This window comes from Epinephelus moara, chromosome 8 (assembly GCF_006386435.1).
Source record: "Epinephelus moara isolate mb chromosome 8, YSFRI_EMoa_1.0, whole genome shotgun sequence".
Taxonomy (NCBI): Eukaryota; Metazoa; Chordata; class Actinopteri; order Perciformes; family Serranidae; genus Epinephelus; species Epinephelus moara.
Genome location: NC_065513.1, coordinates 36,659,402 through 36,673,789, shown reverse-complemented (window position 1 = coordinate 36,673,789; position 14,388 = coordinate 36,659,402). Strand labels below are relative to the sequence as shown.

Below are 14,388 nucleotides of genomic sequence, written 5' to 3'. Positions count from 1 at the left end.
TTGCACTTGAAGTATGCCCGTTCACTTACGTTTTAACAGGTCTGACGCTACTATGCGCCCCGGCTGTATCTAGGCTAACGGCTAACATGCTAACTATTATTTTTATGTCACTAGTCACTTGAAACAAATTTAGGACGATAGGAGACAGGTTGAAATAAACCGAAATTTCCCTTTTAAGTGGCATTTCATCCCAATATCAAAAATACAGATTACCTGTAGTGTCTTTTATCAGTCTAGATTGTTTTGATGTGAGTTGCTGAGTGTTGGAGATATCAGCTACAGAGATGTCGACCCTTCTCTTGAATGTAATGGAAGTAGATGTCACTCAGCTTAAAAAATACATCTGAAAAACGCAATAGAAATGTCTTTTTTCAGAGATCATGACCCGGTTACTCAAGATAATCCACAGACCTCGTTGTGAGCAGTTTGACGTGGGAACTATTTTCTTCCTACCAAACTACATCCGCCAGTCGCATCACCGTGCAGAAGGAAGCGTGCACCTACTGCCAGCTCACTGAACTCGACTGAGCTAGCTAATGTTACAGCGCAGCTAAGGAGGACTCATTAATGTTTACATTTCGCGCTGTCACGAGCATGAGCCTCGCTTCCTTCTGCATGGTGATAAGGTTGGCGATTGTAGTTTGGTAGAAAGAAACTTCGGTTGAGACGTCGAACAGGAGTTAATGTAAATGTAAATTCAAGACATTTGTTTCCATGCACAAGAGACAGATCCTCTACTCACATCGATTTAACTTTCAAGGAAAATAAATCTTTCCTCCTCCCAACCCTTCATTAGTTGCTTCGAATCACTTTCACATCACTGAAATATAGTTCACACACAACTCAGTTCTGTTTAAAAACACTTTTGTAAGTTGCCGTGGATTAAAGTCAAACTAAAATACCTCAGATGTAAGCAGCAGAGGTGGCACACACTGCGTCGGCAGCTCTGTGTAACCGAGGCTGCCTGTCTTGGAAAAGAGGCGGCATCGTGTAAACCACACTATGTGTGTCGTGTGATAGTGCCGGTCCTGCCCGCCGGCGCTGAAAGAGAGATGACATCATCTTTTTCTGCCGAGCGCAGACGTCCTCAGATTGGCCTCAGCTCGCTGAGACTGGAATCAGCAGGTAGACAAAGAGAGAGGGAGAGAGAGAAGAAGAACGGGGGGTCCAGATGGTGAAGGGTGATGGATCGCTGAGAGAGAAGAGAGAGGAAGACGGAGAGCAGGGGAAGAGAGAAGAAATTAACGAGAGGAGGGGATTAAATAAAGACAAAAATAAAAAAACATACTGCCAGTAATAAGTTTCCAGTATGCAAATTTCTGAGTTGTTAATGTTGAATGAAATTTGCTCATACTTCTAAAAGATAAAGGAGGAAATCATAGTGATGGATAGATACTAGTGAATAAAATGAAAGAGCATATTGGCTGGAGAAGGTAAAGACGTGGTGGAGGACACCGACGGCAGATATCAGGGGTTGAGAAGGACAGATAAACAAACAGAGACAAAAGAGCAGCGCAGATTGAAATCTGGCCCGTCAAAGAAGGACAAGAGGGAGAGAGGCAGAGGTGACATGAAGCGAAGAGTCCGATCTGACGTGGAGGTGTGAAAACATGGAGAGAGAAGACGAAAGGAAGAGAAGGACGGATGAAAGATGATGCAGAGAGGGCAAAAAAAAAGAGGAAAAGAAATAGGAGAGCGGGATGAAGAATCATCGGGGGAGATGGGAGGAAAGGGAAAAGGAGGAGGAGGGAGGGAAACGGCACAAAGACATGGATGTAAAGCGAGAAAGGGAATAAATGTGAGAAATAACGAGCGAGTATGAGGGAGGGCAGGGGTTATTACAGGTCAGATGAAGTGACTGACTGAAGCGTTAAGCTGTGTGAGAGACGACATCGTTGTAAGATGTTTCACCTCTGCTGTAACCTGACAGCCTGTAAACCTATCAGCACTTAAATAACACCGCAACAGATTACAGTCGACACTTTGAAACATGCACATTATCCATCAGGCAACAGTTAGCGCTTATAACTCAGGAGAGAATTTAAAGACTTATTTGTAGGGATGGGATTTGGAGCTGGTTTCAAATTGTCTGATCCATCAGAATCATATGCCTCTGAGCGTATTCCTTTCATCAGTGCCAACGTGTTTTCTGACAACTGCGTGTGCAGAACAATGATGCCGAACTTGTGTGTCTACGCTGTTTGAAACTTGCAACAAGAAGGAGTGCAACATGGGCTTAAACTCCAGGAATGCCATGTATTTGACACTCGATGCAGATAAATATCCTGTATATCATTAGCACCCTACAGCCTCACATGCATGCTCTTATTCTACTCTGTTTCTACCCTGTGTTCAGATTTATCCACTCCCATCCCTATGTATTTGACATGTAAGTGTCAGAGGTTGTGGTTAAACCAGATGCACTTTTGCGCAACCTGACACATGAGAACACAGAGCCCCCCCACATTTGTGCATCTACAGGAAAACAGGACAATAAAGAAGGGTCTGTAGAGGCTTTTGCTTCCTCTTTGGCCAGATGACTTCACCATATGTCACTATACATCTGTAGCAACATTCAAATTACAGCTGTGTATTCTTCTTCTTCTATCTCGTACCTGACAAAGAGCCAGCTCAGGCTTTATATTGCATTTCTTAAAGCTCTTTTTAGGAAGTGTTATTGAGGCACAGAGTCAGGGTTAATTCCTACTCATTAGAGCTCTGATTGGTCCCCAGAAATTAGTCTCAACCCTACATAAACCTGCATACATTTTGTCCAAGCCTGACCCGAGCCTGAACCATTTTGGGCCCCATTTCTGACAGCTAAGGGCTGACATGTTTCCTCCCTCCTTCTTCTTGTCTTCCTTCTGTTATTTTAAAAGTCTGTTGTCTTGTGCACAACCGTTTGGGCTGTGTCTCTTACTGCGTTTCTGAGTGTACATGGTGGTCCATGGTGATGCAGCATGCAGATGATCTCCGCTCTTCAGTGCATGTTACGCACATCTCTGCCACTGCATGTTACGCACATCTCTGCCACTGCTGGGGAGGCAGAAGGAAACACTGCCAACCAAGTCGCCCTCCCTCGGGCTTGCTCTATCTCCCCCGGTTCTCAACTATATTACATGGTTGTTCCGTCACTCTTCCTCTCTCAAAACACTGGTAAATTGGTGAGAACCTGATCTGATTCAAGCCTGGGGTTATTTTGAACAATTACAGGCGGGTCAGGCCCAACCAGGCTCGGACAGAGAATCAAAGCTTTAATACCTATTGACATCTCGTGACACGCAGAGTTCAAACTCTCTGTGTGTCTAAGTTGTCTACGGTTATTAATTTGATAGAAATGCAAGAAGACAGTTTTGAGTGCTCACCTCACCCTACGTATTTCTTTTCACGCCGATCAGTCACATCAGCAGCCGCCAGCACAGCATTTCCCCTATTCAACAAATCACTACAACATTAAAACCACGTTGACCTGTCGAATAAGCAAAATAACTAAGTTCAGCTGCTTAATTCCTCCTGATCGCACTGGTACATTCACCTTCAGCCTGCATGCCCCCCCTCCTCTCCCTGAATATGATCTCCTTTCCCTCCCTGAGCCTTGTGTGAAAGAGGCCGTCACATGACGTGACTTGGCCCTTTGTGGTGGCGTGCAGGGTGGCAGCGAAGCAAGTGACTAGGATTGGGAGCTGCTGTTACAGTGGGGTATTGATTCAGCGCAGATTAAGGAGAAGGGGGAGCTCAACCTCCACCTGTTTCCACGCCACCCCCCCGCCTTATTTTCTCCACTAGATGCTCTTATTTTACTCCTTATTATTTCCATTTTTTTCTAACTCTCTCCCAGTCATCTGCTGTTTCTCCTTTGCACTCACCCCCCTCACNTCTCTAACCCCCCTTCTCCAACTTCTCTCACTCTTTCTCAATGAGGTATTCATGTGACCCACCTGCTGTCCGCCGCTTAGCGTTAGCCCGACTAAAGAGCAGCTCTGTGCTCTTGTTGGCCCGCGCGGTCGGCCTGCCTCATTCACAGTTCACACGCCTGCCTTGGCCGCTGCGTGCCCAGGGCACGAACCAAGGGGAAGGGAGGGGGGGGTCGTCTTCCAGTAAGGGTGGGTCTCAGGGTGGCATCGGCTCTCAGGCAGGGTTCTGTCGGGCAGAGGATGCTGCACAAGGTTCCTGGATGCTGGTTCACTTGGCTAAAGTCGCCATCATGTTTGGCCTGAGGAGTTCAGGTGGAAGTTATGAGAAGATGCGGAGCGAGTACTACCTAGATGTGGAAAACCCTTTCTGTCCTCAGGTTGGTGTTTTTGGTGTTGGCAGGTTTTGCTAAAAAATGCCGGGAGACATTGCTGTGAAGACATTGGAGTATGTTCCTTGGCTTGGATTTAATTTCATTATGTAGATGTTAAAAAGTGTTTTTCTAACTTTTTTTTTCTTGCTCCGTCTGACTTGAAGACATTTTAGATCCTTTGTGGTTGCCTGATCTCTGCAGTGACTGTGTATGTGCGATGGTCAGATGAAAGAGCTTTTGTTGGGCTCCAGCAGTAGTTCATCTAAAGGGATTTCACAGTATTTCTTTTTAATGGTCGTAATTTCCCCTCATTGGTTCTGTCCTACCTTTGCAAAACTGACAAGTGTTACAGTAGCCAGTTGAACTGTGACGCTTTACAGTATTGAATGAATTCTGTTTTCAGTTCTTCTTGGAGAAGGTAACCCAGATAAATTAAAAGTGCTTATTTACAAAGGTCAGGTGACAGGTTAAATGTTGCTGTTCGTATGCGGCTATATTTTAATGCCACTAAACTGTTATATATGCGTCAAATAATTAGGTTTTCGTTCTGATCAAAAATCAGATATTGCAGCGCTCACATCTCCCAACTTCTCCGTCTCCACAGGTGACCAAACAGATCCACGAACATGAGCAGGAGAGCGAGCTGCGGGAGCAGATGTCGGGCTACAAGCGCATGCGGCGGCAGCACCAGAAGCAGCTGATCGCCCTGGAGAACAAGCTGAAGGCTGAGATGGACGAGCACCGGCTCAAGCTGCAGAAGGAGGTGGAGACGCAGGCCAACAACGCCTACATCGAGCTGGAGAAGCTGGCAAAGCGCCACGCTGTGCATTCTGAGAAGGAGGTGGGATTCGTGAGGGGTTATGGGACATGAGTGGAGGGATGCATAATGTACAGTAACCCCAAAGTTATTTCACAGATGATCCCACCAACCTACATGTACCATCCAACAGTTGGCGGGGTGACACAGGGGGAGGACATGATGTTGAATTTATGAGTCTTCAGCTGCTGGAGGAGAGCTTGTTGAAAAGTTAAATTCTGTTTTAAACCACAAAGCTCCAACATTAGTCTGAATGCTACAGAAAGTTTTTGTTTAGACTATACGCACTGCTGCCACCCAATGATACATAAGATGAAACACAAGGGCAGAAGTGGGTCAAAGAATGTCACGCTCTGAAAAACAAGCTGCATATCTCAGTGATTAGCACACAGCATGCCGGACAGGCCAGGGAGATAGAATATCTGTTCATGTAGACCCGCGTGCACCCCCGTACACAGCAACATAAACACACAATGTCACATGCAACACGTGAGCGACATGTCGCTCAGCTAAAACAGCAAGTCGCTAGATATCAGCTTACAGCAGAAAACATTAATGGGATGTCCTCTTGTCTGAAAATGGGTTATTTAAGCAATTAATTATGCCATTTTTTTTGACACTGCTTCCCCAAAGCATTTTTATCACTGTGATGTGTTTTTAAGACTGACTGTAGTGGAAATAAAAACCTGTATTAGACCTTATCAAATAACTGACATTATGAATATCCTACAGACAGATAACAGTTTTTTTTAAATATCTGTAAACCGACATTAGATACGACAGCCAATAACAAAGAAGTCCAGTGTTTTTAACCGATCATTCGACCAGATTGTTGCTGTGTCGCCATCTGAAATTCAACCAACCCCTGCAAATTCTGCGTGACCTTGCAATTTTGTCCAATCATCGCAGATGTTCAGAATTCTGACCAGTCATCGTAGTTTCCCGAGACTTTTACTAATCAGAACAGTCTCTCCATATTGTCACAAAATTCACATCCTTGTTGTAGACACGTGGGACACGAATGTCTCACGCTTAGCAACAAAAATCTCTGTGAGGCAATTCTTTGTTCTGCTGTTCCAAAGTGGGGTAAACTGTTTCCTACCCTGTGCAACATTGTGGTGGAACTGTAACACTTTCCTACCGTAAAACAAACCTGGAGAATGACTGAAACACACTGACATCAGATAAGACAAATCGCCATGACAGAGGCTGTTGCCTCTGTATTTATTAGAAATGCCAAAAGATTAAAGGTGAGTTAGATTTAATATGCATCATTAGTGATAACATTAGCGTAGCATGAAGCATGAACTCAAAGCAGTGCAACAAAATAAAAAAACGTGTCATGTGTTTTACAGTTTTCACTTGCTCCTGCAATTTTATTGAGGAAAAAAAACACCTGAAGACACTGCAACATGCATCACAATTTTCCGCAACAATCCCTAAAAAGCCAAGGAAATATACATGACATACATATAAAAAGTTAGTCGACATGAGATGTAAGGCTGCAACTAACAATAATTTTTTTATTGTTGATTAATCTGCAGATCTTTTTTTTTTTTTTTTTTTACTAAAAGATAAATATTTTGTGGATAAAATATCATTTGAAAATGGCTGTTATAGTTTCTGTTGGCTCAAGGTCAAATCTTAATAAATATATTTCGTCCAACCAACAGTGCAACACCAAAGAATAGTCAGTTTTTGGCTTTTATTTTGGTAGAAAAATGCCTGAAAAAATGATCATATATATTCAGTTAAGGCCCCTATGCTTAACTAACAGCCCCTTGCCCTTGTTTTTCTCCTGTTTCTCGTGTCCACCAGATGAAGACGGCGTTGGCGGATGAGAAGAAGTTCCAGCAGCAGATCGTGGCCCAGCAGAAGAAGGAGCTGACCACCTTTCTGGATAATCAAAAGAAGCAGTACAAACTCTGCAAGGAGAAGATTAAGGAGGTGCGCCGCATTTGTTGCTTTCCTTTTTCTCTCTTCAGGCGAGCTCCTTTGTACGCCTCTCTCGTGTGTGTGACACACGCTTCTGTCCGCTGCTTGCTGTTGAATCAGCCCTCCTCCACACAAACATGCACATTCACTACCTCCGAAATGGTCTTTTGGAAGTTGCGTTGAGTCACTCGGCCCACTCACTTATGTACCTACACATGTATATTCACACAAACAAGGAAACCCACAAATCCATACACACAGTGGAGCGTTTGTGTGCCTCCACAACCTTCAAACTGAGTCCAGAGAATACTCCTGTGGGCTGGGAGTGTGATACACTGTGTTTTCAGTTACAAGATAAGTGACCAAAATTAGGTCAGCGCAGTTAAAAGAAAGCATCGCTGGCAGGGAGAGATATTTCCCACCAACTGAGGGCTGTAACGGAATTAGACACCACAGAGAACGGGGATCAGGCTCATGTGTTAAGTGCATTAGCTCGAGTTGTAGATTACCTTAAAGCCCATGAAAGAGAAAGAGAACTCAAACTGAGGAGGGATAGATTTGGCTGAAATTATTTTTTTCTATCCCTCCTCTGGCTATGAAAGTCATCTGTAGCTCCAGACAGAAGGTCAACCGGAGTGTGCCGTATGCTCTCACTACAACACTTGATATCATGAACATTATGATTTATTTAGACAGTATGTACGAAGGCTTTGTTTATTTTCACTTTTAAAACATGCATTTGTAATACAGTTTTATGCTTATATTTACTTTTCACATATCTACCATTTGTAATGTCTATAATGTCTAACACCAGATAGTTTCTTACCCTCTCGTCTTTATTTTACCAGATAAACTGATATTTACACGGACAAATAAAGCTTAAATAATGCAAGATAAACCTAATGATCGCAGCTCAAATCAACTAATAATTAGCTGCAGCTTTGTATGAACTCTATCCTGTATTTGTCAAAACAATCTCCTCTCATAATTCCTCTGCTTTGCCCCTGTCTCAGGAGATGAACGAGGACCATAGCACACCCAAGAAGGAGAAGCAGGAGCGTCTGTCCAAGCACAAGGAGAACATGCAACATTCCCAGGCCGAGGAGGAGGCCCACCTCCTGTCCCAGCAGAGGGTTTTCTACGACAGGAACTGCCGCGCCTTTAAGCGCAGAGTCATGATTAAGAGGCATGACTTGGAGCAGGAGCAGATCCGAGAGGTGAGGAGGACGCACATATTTAAAAACAGCATGTGCATAATTTAAAATTGGACGTGATTGTCCATTAAATTGTTAAAAGTACAACTCCGATTCACCAAACCATCGAAGTAAACACCCTGTTTATCACTTGTTTGTGCTGCTGGTGTGAGCAGGCCCAATGTGATTATAATGCCAAAATATTTTTCTCAGCAAACAGCAGGGTTTCCTAAATGATTGCACCCATTGTTCTTCAGATCTGCGAGGTGTTTCCTAATAATGTTAAGAAGATTATTAGAGAGTAAAGCAAGGCAACAATGTCACAATCTGAAAAGCTGTTGTGTAAATCTGGAGGGAGTCTTAAAAGCTTTCTGTGGGAAAACACACAAAACTCTGAGTCATGTTTCAGATGATGGTTTTAATGTTTTGGGTCACGGAGAAAAGAAGTGTTTAAATGAATGGGAAAGATTTAATGGGTGATATTTATTGATTTTTTTTCAGCTGTTGATAATAACAGCCAGCGTTCTAAGCCTGAAACAAACAAACGGGAACATTGATTTCTACATGTGAAAAATGTCACATTGAAAACAAGCTGAACAAACAGTGTCGATCAATAGCACCTGCTGCAAGTCATCCATGCGTACTTCCCCTTCCTCTTCCTCTCCCTCTCTTCCTCCATCTTTCCTCCCGGCCCTCCCAGGAGCTGAACAAGAAGAAGACCCAGAAGGAGATGGAGCACGCCATGCTGATCCGCCACGACGAGTCCATGCAGGAACTGGAGCACAGGCAGCTGAAGACCCTGCAGAAGCTGCGGATGGACCTGATCCGCCTGCAGCACCAGACAGAGCTGGAAAACCAGATCGAGTACAACAACCGGCGTGAGCGCGAACTCCACCGCAAGCACGTGCTGGAGCTCCGACAGCAGCCCAAGAACCTCAAGGTGAGTCGACACAGAGACGGTTTGCAATCCAGGGTTTTATAGAGTTGGTGGTGATTGTTATAAGGACACAGGTGGGATGTAGAGCTGATGGTGAAAAGCAGAAACCTTTTTGACATGCTTTTGTTTCCAGATTCATGTTCAAAAAAATATCTTGTGTCTTTGAAAACACAAATTGGATCCGCCTCTAAGATGGTGCAAGCCATGAGCAACGTCTTTTATGTTTTGGAGAGATTTTGATAAAACAGTGATGCAATGTGGATGTAACAAATTAATTTAGGAAAAAAAGTAGTGAAAGAACATACAAAATGTGTCACCTCTGAATGTCATTTCATTTTAATTTGCTTTTAGGATAACAAAGACCAGAACTCAGATTTTTGCCCCTGGATTTTGTGAACCTTTAACCTTTAGCAGCAGAAATGTTACGGCATGAGGAAAGACAGAGTTTTAAAATAAATATAATACTTTTTAAACTGTCCAATTCCTCCTCTCACAGTTTTTCTGTCTGTCTCTGTCCCCCTCCTCCTCCAGGCTTTGGAGCTGCAGATCAAGAAGCAGTTCCAGGACACGTGTAAGGTGCAGACGAAGCAGTACAAGGCCCTGCGCCACCACCAGATGGAAGTTACGCCCAAGGCCGAGCACAAGACGGTGCTCAAGGCCCTGAAGGATGAGCAGACACGCAAGCTGGCCATCCTGGCTGAGCAATATGAGCAGAGCATCAACGAGATGATGGCCTCACAGGCGGTAAGTGGAGACACGTGAACGTCATCGTTTCTCTCCGGACAGTAATTTGTTGTTCTTATAAATGGAGGTGGGCAGATTTTAATACAAGACATTTTAAAGGAGATTCTGAGGCCTTTGTCTCCACCTGTTGCTCATGATTTTACATTTTTCTCCTCTTTTTTTTGTCCTCATCTCCCATCTTGTTATTTTCTTATAACCTTCTCTTCTCACTTCCCCTTTCTGTCTCACGTTCATTAACAATCTCCCTTCATGTCTTGATGAAATCACAAACCCGTCTTCCTCCCCTCCCCCTCCACTGTCTTTCCATGTCCTGTCTGTCCCTTTTGCCCTTCCATTTTCTCCCATCCCTCCGTCTCTGCCTCTCTTCTTTTCTGTCCTTTCTGTCTCTATTCCCTCTTTCTCCTCTCTCCCCCTCTCCTTCTGGGTGTCTTATCAATGTACTCATACCCTCCCTCCCTCCTCCTCCTCAATCTACCCATCTCTCCCTCTCTGTCTCTTTGTACCTCCCTCTCCCCTGTTGCGGTCCATGGTCGGCTGTGTCAGCTGCGTCTGGACGAGGCCCAGGAAGCCGAGTGCCAGGCCCTGAGGCAGCAGCTGCAGCAGGAGATGGAGCTGCTCAATGCCTACCAGAGCAAGATCAAGATGCAGACCGAGGCGCAGCACGAGCGCGAGCAGCAGAAGCTGGAGCAGAAGGTGTCGCTGCGCCGGGCTCACCTGGAACAAAAGGTGTGGTGAATGAAACACGCGTCACTTTAAAGGAGCCACTCTATTTTTTTTTATTTTTTTTTACTGCACAATTGTTTCTCACTTTCCCCAGGATAAAGACTTTACTGACATGGCTACATTATTTAAAATTGATGCATAAATTAGAGAGGATTTCTTTCCTCTCAGGTGTAAAACAACTAATCCTCTGGCCTAAACCTAAAGACCTCCACTACATGTCCAGTTATTCCACCCTCCTAGTTAAATGTTTTAAATTGAAACACAATGCAGCTTACAGAGAAAAAAAAGTTCACGAGACGACAACTGCGACAGAGAGAAACAGAAAGCAACCGAACACTGGGTTCACACTAGACGTGGAAGTGCCACAAAGTGCGCCGATTTTTCTTCAAGCGCTGCCTGCTTCCTCTCAGTGCCCTTGCTAACCACTTTAGCTGCTGAGGATGCGCCGCGGCCCCGAGCTCCACAGCCTGCTCCCCTGAGTGTGGTGTATTTTTTTCTGCGAGGCACGAGCAGATCCGGCAGGAAAACACACTAATCATTTATCATGAGTGATATAAAAGACATATAAATGATCTGATTATGAAGGATGATAAATTATGCATGCCACGCTTCCACATATTGTCAGTTGTGTCTAAACAGAGGGAGAGACATGCGCACACACACACACACACACACAGAAACAGACAGACAGAGCTGTGCGTGTGATTACAAAGGAGCAGAGGAGCAGAAGCGCTCGCTGACTGGCGCTTGTGGTGCCCTATGCAGTGATGCTACGTCATGACTGTGCGTCATCATTTATTCGCTCGTCGCACTTAGTTGCATTTACTCTTTATTGATCAACTTTTCTACCTCCTCCAAGCATGAAATCTTTTTTGCAATATTTCAAGCATTTACGCCTAAGGTTTTTTCTGTACAAATTCAAATGCGCATAACGAAAGGTGGATGGAAACCTACCTATCGTTACACTATCCATCAAAGCTATTACATCATCACTTAAAAAAAAATGCCCCTGAGGCTCTGAGATTTGTTTCTAAAGGTGAATATTTGGTTGAAAGTGGTTCTCACACGTCTTTCTGACCAGCTTAAATCGGGGAAATTCGTACCGCCACAACCTGAAAGGTATCACATTAGCATTAAAAATGTTATTACAGTATCAGCAGGACATTTATTACACAATTGGTACAACTTTAATCTGGTTAAGTGCAAATTTTATTACATTTTTAGAAAATAAAAATTAAAAACATTCAAGAGCGTTTTTACATTTTATAATTGTTTTTTATAATGTCCTCCAACATCCTGCTCCAACAGGACTTACAGTACGTCACATTCAGGAAGTTAAGAGACCTCTTAAAGATCTGAAGCATGCAGGTGTGTAGACAAACACAAGCGGGCTGTAATAAGTTGATATATATAAACAGTCCAACACTTCAGCGAACAGGTCGGGGTTCACATTTGCATCCACCTCGGCAGGCAGTGCGGGCATGAAAGGCGACCCAGACAGACATTCATGAGTTCACGCAGACACACACACAGATTTCCCTCACCACAGGTGGTGATGACAGTGGCATGCCTTCCTGCGGGGAGCAGACAACCATTTCTCTCCCACACACGTCTAATGGTGGTGAAATATCCAGATGACAGTATGGTTCTCTTGTTTCTGTCATCCTCTGTTTATAATAAGACACAATTAATACAGTTAAGCTTATTATTATGGCTTGTTTTTAATAGGTTGTTGTATGTGTCCAGTCTAAATTGCGTATGCACATGCAGCTTTAGATCTGCCTAAATTCATGCTTTTATTTTCTAATTATCAGTCATGAAGTAGAATTAATTATGACATCTGCAGCTGTGTGGCAAGCTGGCAATTAGCTTTCGTACTTAGTTATAATTTTACATTTCTTCACATAAATTTGACACAGTTGTATCAATCTGTTTCCTACAATTTGGTTGCATGAGCTCCTGATTGAGACTCATCTTTTATGTGACAGTCAGGCAAGCTGCCATGTATACAAATGACATGTGATAAGATTAGAACGGCCAAGTACGCCTCCTTCCAAAGTGACCGACGTCATCGCCACAGTCTAGTAGACAGCACTCCGACAACAAAGGGAGAGACATTTGAAATGCCGCCCTGATCCAGTTCTGCCGGGTCCAGTGGACCACTGCGGTGGTCTGTCGCCATCTCCTGGCTGCGTCCGGATCTGCACTCTGAGACTGGGGATGATGTCATAGTTTTAGAAGCACTATTGTCCTCCGGTTCGGTTCATGGTCAGAGTCTGGAGTTTTCTGTGCATGCTCAGTAGTTGGCCAGATTGCCGTATTGCGCCATGCAGTGCTTTGTCTGCACCTGTGGTGCTGAGTTAATGTGGGTGTACGGTGGAAAGATCCAGCAGACACAACTCTTGAGTTATACAACTTAACACACTGACACCTTCACAGATGTGCACACAATGCGCATGAAAGTCTGCATTCAAAGTCTCCATTTAAGGTGATTTAGTAAGGATATAAAACAGCGACAGGGGGTGGACACAAACATCCTGAACAACTCTGCAGTATTATGAAAACCAACACAATGGTCCTGCAGTATGTACAGGACTCGTAAAGGTTACAGTGTGACTGTGTCAGAGGTGTTGGTGCAGTTTGAGGCTGCGGTTTATACTGTGGTGCATTGAACTGCATTACATCATGAGGCTCTTCTCTCAGTTGTCTTCACCTCTGGCAAATAACAACAACAGAAATTAAACATCAGAACTTAAAAATGAGGTTCGACCCTAAAACTGCTCTTAAAAGAAGTCGCCACACAGCTGGTGGACAGCCAAGTGTGTTATTACTTATTTTGCTCAATTAGACCTCTCCATTAGGACTGTGTTGGCGTGTACAGACTAAGCTTGCCTCACTTTCCTGTCAGTTTTGTTGCACTTGCTGGGACAGGACAGCTTCAACTTCCAGTTTTCGTGGAAGGATTCTGCCAAAGATAAAAAATCAGCTCCCACACAGTGTTGAAGGAAGACTTCACACCCCAAATGAAACATCTTGTAGAGGAGACAATAAATCGTGTTATAATATTGCTCCATCACTCTCTGCTCGGTTGTGCTTTCATAAACTTAACATTTTATGTTGTAGCTGCAGGGTTTCTATCTGTCACCTGTTTCTTCACTCGCTCAGTGAAGAAGTTTGCACCTCCAGCCCATGATTTGATGGTCAAACACAGGTGTAACTAATACCATTGATAGCGGCTGCATTCCATTTATGTTTGCCAGTTGTGGGACCCTGGTGTTGTGCATGCTAGCTAATTTACTGCACATGGAGCTGAGCCTAAATTAATGTTATTAGTTCCACATGTGCTTTTCTTTCTATTAGAATAAGTTGCACACATGTTGTTTTGACCGTTTCACTCTTTTCTATTTTATTTTTTGCACACGTTTTTTGTATTAAAAAAAAAAAAGATTTCAAAATTTTTAAAAGGTTTAGTTTTTATGACTTTGCTTTCACATTTGGACTGTATACTTTAAAGATGTTACTGTGGCTACATCTTTTACGACTGATGATTATAAGGGATATTACATTACATATTTAACTGTTTGTTTTAAAGTGCAGGGTAAAAAGACAATTGAACATTGAACAGAGGCCCCAAAGCTGTTGTACTGTCATCTGAGTGTTAAAATATTAAACTTGAGGAAAAACTGAAACTAAAAATCTGCATAAAATAAAACCAAAACTACCAAATCTGTCAAGGTAAATAAACTACAACAGA

At 43.6% G+C, this 14,388-nt stretch overlaps 1 protein-coding gene across 3 annotated transcripts in view; it reads left to right on the top strand.

The window, feature by feature from the left end:
- taok3a (TAO kinase 3a) overlaps nt 1-14,388 on the top strand; it is a 98,005-nt gene that overhangs the window by 81,408 nt on the left and 2,209 nt on the right. For all 3 annotated transcript variants that reach the window (XM_050050638.1, XM_050050639.1, XM_050050641.1), the window contains exons 15-20: nt 4,890-5,126; nt 6,921-7,049; nt 8,051-8,254; nt 8,931-9,170; nt 9,699-9,911; nt 10,455-10,637. In XM_050050638.1, the coding sequence (XP_049906595.1) occupies nt 4,890-5,126; nt 6,921-7,049; nt 8,051-8,254; nt 8,931-9,170; nt 9,699-9,911; nt 10,455-10,637 (1,206 nt within the window). The remainder of the gene's footprint in view (nt 1-4,889; nt 5,127-6,920; nt 7,050-8,050; nt 8,255-8,930; nt 9,171-9,698; nt 9,912-10,454; nt 10,638-14,388) is intronic.